This window comes from Cornus florida, unplaced genomic scaffold (assembly GCF_030987335.1).
Source record: "Cornus florida cultivar Cherokee Brave unplaced genomic scaffold, ASM3098733v1 CherokeeBrave_3.0.0_Hap2_Chr09, whole genome shotgun sequence".
NCBI lineage: Eukaryota > Viridiplantae > Streptophyta > Magnoliopsida > Cornales > Cornaceae > Cornus > Cornus florida.
The window spans coordinates 6,455,916-6,471,209 of record NW_026775579.1 but is presented as its reverse complement, the minus strand read 5'-3'; the positions used below and the strand labels follow the sequence as shown (position 1 = coordinate 6,471,209).

Below are 15,294 nucleotides of genomic sequence, written 5' to 3'. Positions count from 1 at the left end.
GCATAATCAAATATCTGCTAATACGGTAAGTCATTCCATAAATCGTGGCTATCATATCTGTTAACAAGAATATCTTGTCAAAATGCTCCGTGATGCTTTAGGGGTAAGGTTGGTAATGACTTAGATAGTCTGTACCTTTCTTTGTCTAGGTTTACTGCTGTTTAGGGGTAAGGTTGGTAATGACTTAGATAGTCTGTACCTTTCTTTGTCTAGGTTTACTGCTGAATAGGTAGATGTGTTAGTGTTTTCAGATTTTATGTTTTAAATGGTTATATTTGATTCAAGGATGAATCTGGAAACAATTGATCATTGTACCGGTCAATGTAATTTTTGCATCGGTCCAACTTGCTATTGGATTATACTGGAGTTTATACGGTCGGCACTTGCATCGGTTGGACAGAGGAGAAAAGGGCTTCACAGGAAGAGGACTATACCATGAGAGAAGCAAGGAAGAGAAATATACATGGATTGTGGCAATGCAATGTTTAGTGTTCTGTGAAATATATTAAATATCAAAATGAAGTTCTGGTGGAACAGCCACTTGCACCAGTCCAACTATGTTCATTAACCAGTTGCATCGGTCTAATTTGTTGGTAATCCTAGTTCCCCAAGTATTTGATTCCATATTGGACTCTACTGTGAGGAAGCATTTGACAACAATAAAATTATGTCTTTCGGTTATTGTAGGTGTGAAAAAAATTGCAGAGAAGGGAGAATATGTTTAGGCATTCCATAACCCTAGTTTTCTATTGATTTGTGAGCTTTTTTCATTCATAAGTATGAAATTCACTAGATATCCTTAATAAAAAACTGTGATTGAGTTGAGAACAAAGACCTTTATTGTGTTTGATTACAATCAATGGAAATTCATTCATCTAAGACCATTTATCTTGGAGTTGAAGGCAGTAAGCATTGGATCACTCAAAAAGTAGGCAAAGTGTGAGATGGTCAACAACTAGGTTTTAGCAAAGTGGACATAAGCACAAGTCTCAGTCAGAGTTTGCGTAACATTATCTTCTACATAGTGGATTGTGTTTGAAACTGCTGCCCCGAAAGACTGCTTTGCTTTGAACTAAGTTCCTGTTGGAATCTGTCTGAAATTCCTATTCTAATTATGTTTCTATTTTAGAGTTGTATTTTGTTTGGTAATTTCTTGTTTGGTAAGTCTTGGCCTGTAAGAAATTATAATCCTTATTCAACCAGGAATTGGGTTTGGAACTCTATAAATAGATACATAGGCTTTGGGTTGATACTTTTGAGATTGAGAGAGATGTAGTCTCACGAGGGAGTTGATGGGCAGAGGTAGTATGCAGGTTGGTAGAGTAGGAAAAACACTGCGGGTCACTGGTGGCGAGGAGACAGGCTCGTGGAGTGGTACATAGTGAAAAGACATTTACGTGGTGTTAGTACTCTATTGTTGTAATATCTCTATGAATCATAATGGAATCTCTTCTCATCAATGGATGTTGGCCGGTTTTGGCTAATGGATGTTGGCCGGTTTTGGCTAAACCATGTATATCTTGTGTTTGTATTGATTTATTTGGGCTGTCGGCTTGTTCGGTAGCATTGTTTTCGCCTTTGTCGTGTCTCCGGCAATTTTTGTTTGACTTGTTTGGGCTGCTGGTGTGTTCGATAGCATTGTCTTAGCCTTTGCTGTGTCTCCGACAATTTTTGTTTTAACTTGTTTGTGCTACCGGTATGTTCGGTAGCATTGTTCTTTACCTTCCCTCATCTCTCTTCATCATTCACAAGTGTTGTTATTCGTCATCTCAATGGCAAGTTGGGCATTCATGCTCCAACTTGAAGGGGAGTATTGAAGATTTAATGGAGGAATCAGTGTAGGAAAATCTTTCAGTAATTGATATTGTTTCTTCTATTATTGAAGATTTGGTGTTTCCAGATGAATCAGTGGAGAAAAATCCTCCTTGTTACCTATTTTATAATTCTTTCCATTCTCATAATTTCTTCTCCTATATAAAGGAGCCTCCATCATTGTATTGTATATGAATTGAGAGAGTATTATAAAAGTGATGTAGCGTTTTGCGCTTTTTGTGCCGTGGATGTAGGTTCTAGTGGCTGAACTACGTAATATCTGTGTGTTCTACTTGTTTTATTTATCTCTTCGCTTCCGTTTATTTTTTACAACGGTATGTGATTGCTTTGTTAGCTTTCTTTGAATCTTTCTTATTCGCGCGTTTCCACTACCTCAGCAAATTGGTATCAGAGCCAAAGGTGAAGGAGATCCAGAAACACAAGAAGTCTCAACATGTGCTGCAATGGGCTTCGGTTGTAGGTGGAGTCAATCAGTTTGGTTACATGGCATGGAGCTCGAATAGTTAAGGTGGAGCCTTGGAGGTCTGATTGGTCGAGTAATGTAGAATGTGGAACAATCAGAGACTTACAGGAGTATTGTCAAGATTGAAGCTGCGAAAGAATTGCCCTGATCAATGCCGCGGAAGCGATGATTGACTTACTGGAATTTGAGCCAAGGTGGAGATTGTTGGAATTTGTGTCTCAAATTCCCATTCTAATTATGTTTCTATTTTAGAGTTGTATTCTGTTTGGTAATATCTTGTTTGGCAATTCTTGGCCTTTAAGAAATTGTAATTCTTGTCCAACTAGGAATTGGGTTTGGAACTCTATAAATAGATAATTATGTTTCTAGATACAAAGGCTTTGGGTTGAAATTTATGAGATTGAGAGAGATGCAGTCTCACGAGGGAGTTGATGGGTTGAGGTAGCATGCGGGTTGGTAGAGTAGGAAAAACATCGAGGGTCACTGGTAGCAAGGAGATGGGCTCGTGGAGTAGTACATGGTGAAAAGACATTTATGTGGTGTTATACTCTCTTGTTGTAATATCTCTACGAATCATAGTAGAATCTCTTCTCATCCATGGACGTAGGCTGGTTTTGGCTGAACCATGTATATCTTGTGTTTGTATGTGATTGCTTTGTTGGCTTTCTTTAAATCTTTCTTATTCGCGCGCTTCTGCTGCCCCCAACAGTTCCTGTGTGGCTCCTCATAAGTGAACCATGCACACAACATAAAACATTGAGAGGTTGAGATCTGAACATGACATCTTCCTTCTCTGGTATTATGTTAGTCTTAGTGTTATTGGGAAATTTTTTTATCGTTAATATTGAATCTACCCAATTTGCAGTTATTAAACCTCAATTCTTTAATTGTCCATGTGGAACAAGAAAATTCCCTATCCGCGGGGACAGCAACATGAGATATATCAGTTGTGTGAGCAGCATCAACACGTACGATCTTTGTTATATGACTGTGCATGAAAATTAAATATTTACCCTGAACAACATGACACTATTTGATGGAAAAAATAGATCACCAAGCTACCTTTCTCTAGAATACTTTTCCATCCTTATAAAAAAGAAGATGAGAGCTGCTGTTTGGTGCATATAATGCTATAAGGTTAGGTATGCATGCAATCTATGGTATCTAGCCCTCCCAGCATTGCATTAGACGAGATCAGTCCTAGTGATGACCTTTTGGGGTTATTACTACTCTTCAGCCTATTGCTAAAGCTTATGTTGTAGTGGTGGACATATATGAGTTTTTATCTCTTGTCACCTATTTAAAGTTTGGGGTCGGCTTGATTTCTTTTTTCCTATTCACTAGTACACTGCACGCTACAACTAGTTATAGCCCCCATGAACCCATAACCCTAAGGGTTAGGTTTAGCAGCCGGTGAATTTTAAACACCCTTCATCAAGATTTTCGGATGCATCCATTTCTGATTCTATTTGTAATAATCAGGCATGGTGTTTAGTCTAGTCTTATAATGTCCTTATTTGTCTATTTGAAGACTGAAATTCCTAAAATGCCTCGAGACAAAATAAAAATAAACACTGATTTTAAAGGGTATTTTGGGGTCAAAATCGATGGTGAAGGGTGCAATTTGCACATATTTTCAAATGTTAGGGATTTATATGGACAGCTAATTAGCAGGGGTGTTTTTCGCACATTTTTTATATAGCAGGTGTATTTTTTTGCTTTTTAAGATGGTTGTTGGTGACCCTACCTGATATCCTATGTGGATTAAAATGTTACTGATTGCTGCCTATTTCATTCTCATATGCACTTAACATTATTTGTTTATTTTATACACACGTGTAACAATAAAAAATTGAATTTGAGTTCAGCAATATATAACTTAGTTACACCAAACAATGTGCAGTTATAGAGCAGTAAATTCTTGTAAATCCATTTGTGCTACTTTATTAAAAAAATTTGTTTTGTTGACCATCTTGTCTATATGTAAACAGGTGGTTGATGCTCTATGCAATGTCGTATCTGCATCACCAACAAAAGCTGCAACAGCTGTTGTTTTCCAGGTCCAGATTTGTTCAACTTGTAAATGCTTTACTTGAAAAAATTTGCCTTGTATTTTTTTGCTACTGACCTGTTTGACAATGAGGAAACCAAAAGGCATTGAAAAGTCAAAACTACTTTTGGCATACTGTAAAAATGGTTAAATGGAGTTATTTCTTTTCCAGTGCCATCTTGGCGTGTAGGTGCCAGTACCACTTAGTAGGCATTTAATAGCAGCGTCATGTTCTTATTGCTTTTCATTTAAACCATTTGAGTTATTTAGTCACTGTTTTCTCCACGTGTGCTTGTCAGGCGGAGAGGGAATTGCAACCTTGGATTGTTAAAGATGATGACCAAGGTCAAAAGATGTGGAGAATCAACCAGCGGATTGTAAAACTGATTGTGGAGCTAATGAGAAATCACAGTACTCCAGAATCATTGGTAATCTTGGCTAGTGCTTCAGATCTTCTTCTACGTGCCACAGATGGTATGCTTGTTGATGGAGAAGCATGCACTTTGCCACAACTGGAGGTAACTCAGGATTCATCTTCACATTAGCATCTTCTTTTTTCTTTTCCTTTGATTATTATATTTTGAGGGTCATTGCTTGATGCAATGGTTAGAGGTACAGTTGACAAACATGAGAGTGGTGGGTTCGAGTCTGAGATTTGCCGGTTTGTGCAAAAACAGTGCCGAATGTTAGGTCCATCTCATTACACCCTAGCAGCACATCATTTAGGCAAGACCAATGCCGGGAAATGATCTTTTCATTCCTCTGGTTAGGAGTTTCTTGTTTCCACAAACTGGTTCTTAGCACACTTGGGCATTTCTTTTAATGTAACCTCAAAGCCCTTAGGAACAATTATGCATTATATGATATTAAAAGCACTAGCCTTTATATAATGTGGTCTCCCATACTTATGTGATGTATTAACATTTTTCCTAAAAATGCACAGCTCCTGGAAGCAACAGCTAGAGCAGTTCAACCAGTGCTTGAGTGGGGCGAATCTGGTTTGGCAGTTGCAGATGGCCTATCAAACCTGTTAAAGGTAAATCAACACACTTAGTAAAAACACTCTTATCTAATTCAGCTTAAGGCCAAAAAAATATGATATGAACTTAGGCGGAGGAATCTTCCTCCAGCAGATGGAAAGGAAGCCTCATGTCTGAGCACATGTTACAAAGAGGAGGGAAAAGCAAAAGAAAAACATTTATTTTATTGGAACTTTTTATTTCTCCTATAGTAGGAAACTTAACCCATCGTTGGAAATAAAAAGGTTATGCTTGCTTGGTTTACCCCAAAACTTTAATTTCTTAAAATATCCATGCAAAACTTTTACTGATATGATTTATCTGGACAAACGCTTGCAGTGTCGCCTACCAGCTACAATCCGATGCCTCTCTCATCCTAGCGCTCATGTCCGTGCTCTTAGCACATCAGTTCTTCGTGATATTTTGCATAGTGGTTCAATAAGATCTAGGAATAAACAAGTGGACAAAAATGGCATCAATGGTCCGGTTTATCAGTACCTAAATGTAGGCATTATTGACTGGCAAGCAGATATTGAAAAGTGTCTAACATGGGAAGCTCATCGTCGACTTGCAACAGGAATGCCTAATCAGTTCCTTGATACTGCTGCCAAGGAATTAGGCTGTACAATATCCTTTTGACATTAACTTGCATTTGGCAGCTGCTTTAGGTTCTACTGTTGTATTTATTACAAGGATTCACAAAAATAGGAAGATGCAAGCAAATAGAAGATCAAAGATTGCAGGTAGGTCAGGAGACTTGAAATTCTGCTGTTGTCCAGAGATAATGTAATGTCATCATGGTCCTTCATGCAACATTGTTGGTGTAAAATAAGATTTGACCACAACGAGGTTGCCCTTCTGTTAATTCTTCACTCTACTAGCGTAAGTACCCCCCATCTCGGTAATTAGAGGGGTAGAAGATGTAATATGGATTTTTTTATTTTGTGTGTGTGTGTGGTGCGCCCGTGTACAGATAAGTTCACCAAAAGTTCAGTCATTTGGATGGTGTGCTTCCATTTCTTTGAATACTGTTGAGATGGAGGCTTCATTTTTCTGTTCGGAATGATCCATTTCATGTGAATGAAGCCTGCTGTCCTCGAGCACAACTGAGCATGGTAGGACATTTGTAAAATGGAATGAGTCGATTTAGGGAGTCGGTAAGAGGGTGAAACGTGGAGTTCCAGAATTTATGGGATTAAACTATGTATGTATTTTGGGACAATGATATTTGGTGCAGTGAAAACAACAGAGTAAAGTGCCGCAAAATGAGCGGACAAACAATAAAATAAAATAAAATAATGACTATAATAATTGAAGTGACTGCAAAAAAAATAAAAAAAAAAATTTACTTCTTAACTATTGACGCTTGCAACTCTAAATTACAAATCTGGGAAATTTCCTTCATCTGGATTCCAATGGCTGGGGCTGGCTTCTTCAGGACAACCTCTTGATATGGTTGAGATGAAGCGGGCGTGCTAGAACCAATTATATGGTTCGAGTGTGAGTTGTCAAATATAGTCCCTTTGAGAAGGTTGACTTTCAGAAGATAAGAGGAAAAAAAGGAACAAAAAAACTCTTCTTTTGAGTTCAGTATTGCTTTAGTGAAAAAAGGAACAAAAAAATTCTTCTTTTGAGTTCAGTATTGCTTTAGTTAAAAGAACTTTTCAGTGAGTAATTTGTAGTAACAATTGAGAGAATAGAAAGGGGAGAGAAATAGATATAGAAAGAAGGGAAATATAGAACAAGAGATTGATAGAGATAGAGAAGAAATAGTAAGGATGTTATTTTAGGAAAGGCTTGAGAAAGCAAACAAATAAATTAAAAGATTCTGAGGGTGCTGGACCTCTATCTCAGCATGCCTCTTTTATTATTTAAAGAATAAATGGTAAATGAACTTCATAAATTCCTAAATATAAGCACTCTAATTACTTTAAAACTCTATCAAACAACTAAATAATTATTCAAATCAAATTAATCCTAACGGAATACTAATTCTTAACTAAATTCAAATATAGGATAAATATATAACTATTATCTACTGTATTTAAAATTCAAAATAATCTTCTATCCGATCAGTGTTCCCCTTGCATGTAACTTTGCCTTTGTGTAAAATCTGCCACATCATTGCTCCTTTGCCTATAACCCATATTTATGTAACTAAATAAATACTCCCTTAATATTTGTCACTTCCGGTCATCCAAACCAACCATATCTGTTGCATTTCCAATCATTATCCATGCAAAACTCAATCTTCCTTTAACTGCTTCAATGCCATCCTAATCACAACCCAAGTCTGTTGCTTAGCCCAAATTCATTACTGCCTATCTTCAACCCAATGCTTTTACAGCCCAGTATCCTCTCGGCCCAAACTTCTACTATGTCACTGCTCGTCAAGCCCAATTGGAGCCCAAACCTAATTACCAAAATGGATGTTAACAATGCTCCCCAATTTTGGTAGCCATTTTAACCCTTCGGCTTCCAAAATTCAAATAACACCCATTACATTAAAAACATGAGTATACCATATAATTTCCTAAGTATCATGATTGTTGGGACTTCCAAAAACCGCTGATTGCACTAATCTATCATTTCAGTCATTAATTCTGCGTCTAACCCTTTGGTATCCCTATACTTCACGTCTCTTTCACATCCACAGAAGACCGAACGCTTCCCTTCAAACCAACAACCTTGCTTCTGCCACAGTACTTCGTTCCCAAAATTTTCTGCAACTTCATCTTTGTCACGATCCGAATTTTCTAAATAAAATTTTCGATTTATTCAAATCAAAATACATCAGTATTACACCCAGATCTCAAAAGAAAATATCTTTTTATTGATACAGAATCAATTTCCTCAAATAATAAAATACAACAACTCTCTAAAATGAATTAAATAATTCCTCAACACCAAATTTTCCACCTAGCCGGCTACTATCAATCCAAGCTCATCCTTGGTACCTGAAACTGTAGGGGGGTGAGACGGGGGAAGTCTCAGTAGGAAAAACCATAACAAGAATCTGAAAGAGTTCCATGAAAATTAGCTTCACAAAATAATACATATGATTTTAAACAAAAATACATAATGCAATTTTAACAAAATAACATTAAGCAAATATTGAGATAAAAATCACTCAGGCAATTTAAGGTATAAAGAACCCTACATTGTAAAGCAAATCACTAGTGGAACATCAAACTTTCAGCCTCTGTGAACTCTCGGCTCACTGTGTGTGTTTCCTCTGTATCTCTTTAATTTTCCTTCTCTTACCAAAGTCACAGATACAACATATATATAAGCAATGCACCGACACTATACAATAATATCTCACTGCAATTTGCAAACATATCACCAATTGGACCCCACCACCTAATCACTTCAGTAGTCTCACATCATTTTATCTCTTTAATTCTTTTCATTCATCTGAATCCAACTACAAAAACAGTCCACGTGAAAGGCCAAAGCTAAAGAAAAAAGTGAACAAAAGTCATCAAATATCAAACATAATCATCACAAATGGGGTCTACCGCCACCCCCTTATCATTTCGGCCGACAATCCCTTTTCCTCCTCTTTCTTTACTTTCTAAATATCACTTAACAAACAATAAAATCAGCATGTGCATAAAAGAAGGTCAAAAGAACTTTGCCAACAATCAACTAGTGGGCCCGCCACCAAAAATCACATTTCCAATTTTTCTTCTTCCCTTTCCCATCTCGGCTGACTTGTTCCTTCTTTTCCTTATTTCATCTTTTCTTTCTTTTATCTTTCCACTCCTTCTTATCTAATCTTCAATCTTTCCATCATTACATACATATTATATATATATATATATATCTATAAACAAAAAATCAAAATCTATTTACATCATTGGTAGGACCTGCAAACTATCACAATACCACTTCCTTTTCTTCTCCTCTTTAACAGATTACATATATATATATATACATATATAATATATATACAATGAAATAAACCAAATAAACTCTTTAATTTATCATCAAATGGGACCCGCAAATTCAATTTCAATTGCATATCTTCATCAAACCCACTTTCGGCTGGCAGTTGGTTTCATCCTCACCATTTACCATCTCACCATTCATATACAATTTGTATAACAATATATCACCCACCACATTTTAACATTCCTGTAAAGAACTCCACTAACTTAATAAATAAATAATTAATTAAACTAATCCACTAAAACAAATGCTAAAGTTACAAAATACCAATAACCCAAATTTAATCTTAACAAACTGAAATATCATTACCATATCTCTAATTAGGTAAAAGTCTCCAATGAAAATTAAATAAACAATTTTGATAATTAAAAAATATCAGATAAAATATAATTTAAAACCTTAAAAAAATTCGGGTTGTCACAGTCTTTCTTTTCTTTAATCATGACTTCAAAACAAATGAAATTGAGTAATTTGAATTTGGAATCCCCTTTCCCAAAAGCAACATCACATACCCAACTGACCAAATCAGCGATCAAAACCCTAGACCAAAACGAATTGGATATTACAACGTTAATCGACATCTCCGAAAATGCTAAGGGGCTTGGCCCAGCATTTCTGAATCGATTCCCTTCTTCGCTATCGCCGATATATCCACAAGCCGAGCAACACCTTCCTTTCTCTAAACCTCTCTTCCTGACAGCAGAAGGAGATAGACCAACCCTCTCCGTCAGAAATTGGCATCCACCAATGCTCCAATGGAACGATTGCGTGGATTGTGTGTCTGCCGCGAAAGGAGATCAATGGAAAAAGATAGGTATCTTTGACCTCATCCATCTCAGTTTGATCCCTCTTACCTTTGACCGAGCTTTATTCTTTTTTTCTCTGCACTTTTGGTCCCCCACGACCAATTCACTACACTTGCACTGTGGCATGATGTCCCCCACATTGAGGGATGTCTGCTTTCTAACGGGTTTAAAACCTGGAGGGGATGAAATCAACTATTTCCTCTATGATGAAGACACTTCCTTTTACTTCCCAGAACAAAAAGGGTCTAAACCCTTTGTACAGTCGCATGGCCTATTTTTAAAAGAAATGTTGGGGGAAGAAAGAACTAAAGTAGATGAACAAGAACACATAGGTTTCTTGTTGCTGTGGTTGTGTAGATATTTACTATGTGCACCTGCTATTCAAATCACTAAAGATCTTACCCAGTTGACCATTGTATTATCCAAAGGAAAGCTGATGGCCTTAGCTCCGTTTCTTTTAGCTTCCTTGTATAGAGGTCTGTCTGATCTCATTACCTCCAATTTCTCAAGATTTGGAGGCCCTCTTTGGCTTTATCAATTCTGGCTACATGCGTACTTCCTTGAATTATCTTCCCCCATTCGGCTTAGTAATAGTGATCCTTTACTGTCATTCGGGTATGCCAAACTAAAGCCCAAAGATCACCCCTTTAATGATTGTTTTCAGTTTTTCTATCATCAGTGTAAAATCAGGACTCCATCTCAATTTATTCCTTTCTCTAAATGTCGGTTAACTCCATCCTGGTTGTTTCCTCCCACTACCGAGTCTTCAACAGAACAAATTGAACTTCACAACAACTTTTGGGGTCATTTCCTGACTGCTAGGGATATTCCTTGTAATACAGTCACTCCCCATCTTCCAAAGAGCTGAACTGGAGTAGAATTCTACAACCCGACTTAGCTAGCTCGACAATTTGGATTGACCCAAATGATCCCAGTACCTCCCCACTTTTCTTATAACAAAAACTATCATCGGCAGGTCAAGCTTTCGAACAGTGGAGAGTTTCAGGATATAACCAACCGATTTACTCAACGCCTTCAAGAATTCCATTTCAAACCCTTTCTGGAAGAACCACATACTGATCCAGCCTTTGAGACTTGGTGGTCATCATACATCAACTTTACTAGAACTGTAGATTCCAGCCAGCTTGTATGCAATCTTTTTGAATCCTACAAATTCATTTCCCTCAGTTTTCAAGGTGTAGACTCAATTGATCCCGTTGCTCTTACTACCCCTCCTGAGCCAGAGAACATAACAGACCCAACACCAAATCATCCTCCTCCAGCCGCTCCTGTAGGCAGGACTAGGTCTCGGTCCCGACAGAGTAAGTTTTACACCTTCAATCTTTTCATATAAGCTTGCATTCCATTTATATGCTCACTCATATGACTCCAGGCACACACTCCAATATACTAGAGCAATCAGTACCCACCAAGTCTGAAGAAACCCAAATTGATTTTCATGTCCTTTTGCAAAGTATACCCCCATCACCGGCTACTACCAAGGTAATACTCATAATTAATTCATCCTTACTCTCTTAATGCATACCATTTATTTTGTTAACACTTTTTCTCTGAGGAAAATAAGACAGAAAACTGTTGGAAAGAAACCTGTCAAAAAATCACGAGCCAAAAGGCACTTTGTCTTGATTGATGATGATGAATTAGATGAGGATGAAGTCATGTCAAACCCGTCTCTGAAACCCCTCCGGTAACACTTCTTTTATGCCTGATCTTCACACTACATTTTATTAGATTGCTATGACTAAATCGGCATTATTTTCTAGAGAATTTCATAGATAAGCCACAGTATTGATGAAAAAATGGAAATGTCAATAGGAAAAGAGCAAAGGTCTTCTCCAACAGCAATTTCTCTAGTTTTTGCTAAATAACTAGCTGCAGCCTTCATGAATGAACAAATTGGGGACTCTGATGAAGTAAGTTATGATCTACATAGCTTACTTTATTTAGACTTGTAAGGATTGAGACTGATTAAAATATTTCAGGTACAAAAAGACTCGGCTACTCCATCCATTTCTGCCAGCATCAACCCAAGTTCCCATTTCACAACCCTTGACTCTTTATTTAAGTCAGTATTCGATTCACCCGATCTTGAACCTCCTGCCGAAAAGATTTCTGAAACCCCCTTAGAAATAACAAAAGTCATTCAGCTATTGTCCCAGATGTTGCAACAGGACTTGTCCTCCATTCCTACCTTTAAAGCAGAACTTACCGAGACCTTCTCCTTTCTGAGTAGTTACCTAGGATTTTCTTTAATTGACCAATCCTTTTTCAAGAATTTCTAGCTTCAAGTTCCCTCTATGATCACTTCTTATGCTAATTTTACTCATACCATCAACCAATATGCTGCCCAGAACCAAGAAAAAGAGAAACTTTCTCAATCTTTAAAGTGTGGGAGAGAACTTCACCTGTTGTTGAAGAAAGAGGCTGCCGAGTTGGATGTTATGGAGAAAAAATTGCAAGCAGAATTAGCTCGGCTTCAACAAGATAAAGCCCAGCTTGATCACAAGGTGGCAAATCTGAAGAAACAAACCGAACTTGATGCACCCAGGTTCAAAGCGCTTCAGGTTCAAATACCAAAGTTGGAACAGTCGAGGAAACAGGCAGAAGTGAAGCTCACCAAAACCAAGGCCTCATGGACAGATATGAAGGCCAAATTTGAAGATTTTTGCCAAAGTTTTAAGCAATGTTGAACACTTATGTTTTTTTATGAACAATTTGACTTTCTGGTATGTAATATGGGTTTTGGACTATTTGCTATAATTGCCTTTTATTTTAATGCATCTTTATTCTAACCACAAACTTATTGCTCCAAAACAAGTTACAAACAAAATCGCATAAATACAATTCAAACTATTTTTACTTAGTGAAGGTTTTCTTTTTCTCCATAAGTTCAAAAATAGTTGGCTTATATTTTTAAGGTACCTTCCATTTATTGGTCCCTCATGGATTTCACCATATAAATCTTTTAACCTGTAAGCTCGTCCATGCAATACTTGATGAACCAAATATGGACCCTTCCAAGTAGGTGATCACTTGCCATAAACTCTATCCAAATTTCCAGGTGGAAGAATTGTTTGCCAAACCATATCACCCTCTACAAATGACTTGAACTTCATCCGTTTGTTGTAAGCCTTCGTTACTTTTGCTTTATGGACCATAAGGTGGTCCAAAGCAAGTTTTTGGACTTCATCCAAATCTTCTAACTCGGCAAGCATAGCTTCGTTGTAATCGGCAGGTATAAGATTGTGTTATAAGGCTACTCTTGCCGATTTTACATTTAACTCCATCAGTAGCACAGCATCATGGCCAAATGTAAGCCGATAAGGAGTTATCCCTGTACTTGTTCGCTTCGAATTTCTGTAAGCCCACAAAGCTTCTGAAAGGGTTTCATGCCAACGCCTTGGCTTATCTTTTATCATTTTCTCAATAATTTCAATAACAACTTTATTTGAAGCCTCTGCTTGGCCATTTCCTTGAGCATAATAGGGTGTTGAAGTTACCATTTTTACTTGCATATCAATGCCGAGTTATAATACTTCATTTGCTCAAAACACAGATCCATTATCGGTAACAATTGTTTCGGGTAAACCAAATCGGTGAAAGATATGTCGCTCCAGAAACTGCATCACCGTGTTGTGAGTTACTGAGACATATTCCTCGGCTTCAACCCACTTTGTAAAATAATCGGTAGCTAAAATAATCCAATGATGACCCTTTGATGAAGGAGGATTAATCTTGCCGATTAGATCCATAGCCCAACTTCTGAAAGGCCATGGTTTAACTAGTAATTGCATCTCTATTGCTAGAACCCACTGCGTTGGACCATGTTTTTGACAGTTTATACAACCTTTTGCATAAGTCATACAATCTTTTTTCATTCCAGGCCAATAATATCCATATCGGCGTATCAACCATCTCATTTTTATGCCAGCTTGGTGAGCTCCGCATATCCCTTCATGTACCTCGACCATAATCTTCAAACCCTCAAACTTACTAATGCACTGAAATAACAAACCATCATCAGCCGATCTTCTATAAAGATCTCCATCTATAAGCACATAATCAACTGCACTTCTTTTTATTCTTCGATCGACTTCTGGAGTTGGATGTTGCAAGAACAAGATGTAAGGGATTCGCCAATCATCATCATCCAATTCGGTAACATCAGTGGCAAAGACTTCTTCCATAACTTGATTTCTTGTTTCAGTCGATGGAAGAGATCGGCGTGTACTTTTCATTATCCTTTCCTTCATACCACTTAGCACCTTGACTCCTGAAGCAATCTGTTCTAAATCATTAGCTATTTTATTCATGGCCCTTGGTCTGTATTCCAAAGTCACATTGTGAAATTGGTTGACCAATTGGGTTGCCAACGAATGAAATAGTCTCAATTGCCAATTCAAACATCTAAAGTCTTTTGAGATTTGATTAATTGCCAAACTTGAATCTCCCACAATGTGGACGTTTTTGACTGCCATTTCTAGCAGAATTTCCAAGCTGATAATTAATGCTTCATACTCGGCTTGATTATTTGAACACCTGAAATCCAAAAAAAAGGAAAACGAAATTTGATTCCCTGTTGGGGATATTATGACTATACCAGCTCCCGAGCGTTCACTGGTATTTGACCCATCGAACATTAAAGTCCATGGAGTCATGAATATGGATGCCGAGTCGAGTTCATCAAATACTTGTGACACAATTTCAGGTGAGGGATGATCGACAAGAAAATCTGCCAACGCTCTTCCCTTAATTGCCTTTTGTGGAACATATGCAAAGTTGAATTCCATTAATGCTAGAGCCCACTTGCTGATCCGGCCTGTGATTAATGGCCTTGATAGCATATACTTTATAAGATTTGTTTGACAAACAATATAAACCAAAACAGGCAACATATAGACTCTTAATTTCATTGCTGCAAATACAAAGCCAAACATAATTTCTTAATCGGCGTATATCTACACTCGACTGGAGTTAAACTCGGCTGAGATAATATATTGCTTGTTCATTTCCTGCTTCATTCTCTTATGCCAGCATAGCTCCAATTGATTCTTCAGCAGCTAATAAATACAACTTCATTGGCCATTTCTTCCTTGGCGGCATCATGACAGGAGGACTTGACAAGTACTCCTTGATCTGATCAAATGC

General features: G+C 37.4%; 2 protein-coding genes and 1 long non-coding RNA gene across 5 annotated transcripts in view; 1 reads left to right on the top strand and 2 right to left on the bottom strand.

Annotated features, from left to right (window-relative positions):
• Positions 1 to 6,471, top strand: part of LOC132273512 (protein GIGANTEA) — a 49,027-nt gene extending 42,556 nt beyond the window's left edge. Inside the window, exons 13-16 of one of the 3 annotated variants that reach the window (XM_059774468.1) lie at positions 4,288 to 4,356; positions 4,646 to 4,864; positions 5,290 to 5,382; positions 5,705 to 6,471. In XM_059774468.1, coding sequence (XP_059630451.1) covers positions 4,288 to 4,356; positions 4,646 to 4,864; positions 5,290 to 5,382; positions 5,705 to 6,004 — 681 coding nt within the window. In that variant the 3' untranslated portion in view covers positions 6,005 to 6,471. Of the gene's footprint in view, positions 1 to 2,210; positions 2,801 to 4,287; positions 4,376 to 4,645; positions 4,865 to 5,289; positions 5,383 to 5,704 lie in introns of those variants that run through there. The other 2 variants (XM_059774470.1, XM_059774469.1) reach the window with 2 other exon arrangements.
• A 653-nt stretch (positions 6,472 to 7,124) lies between these two features.
• LOC132273513 (uncharacterized) lies at positions 7,125 to 8,707 on the bottom strand. Its single transcript, XR_009470132.1, has 2 exons — positions 8,526 to 8,707; positions 7,125 to 8,328 (listed from the first exon to the last, which is right to left on the bottom strand). It is a non-coding gene; the product is annotated as an uncharacterized LOC132273513 (long non-coding RNA).
• A 4,984-nt stretch (positions 8,708 to 13,691) lies between these two features.
• On the bottom strand, positions 13,692 to 15,059 carry LOC132272361 (uncharacterized). Its single transcript, XM_059773524.1, has one exon. The coding sequence runs from the start codon at positions 15,057 to 15,059 to the stop codon at positions 13,692 to 13,694; it is 1,368 nt and encodes a 455-aa protein (XP_059629507.1).
• Between the last annotated feature and the right edge of the window lie 235 nt (positions 15,060 to 15,294).

Bases quoted from the DNA above. Each gene is read 5' to 3' on its own strand.
- LOC132272361 (XM_059773524.1), bottom strand. From the start codon at position 15,059: ATGAAATTAAGAGTCTATATGTTGCCTGTTTTGGTTTATATTGTTTGT.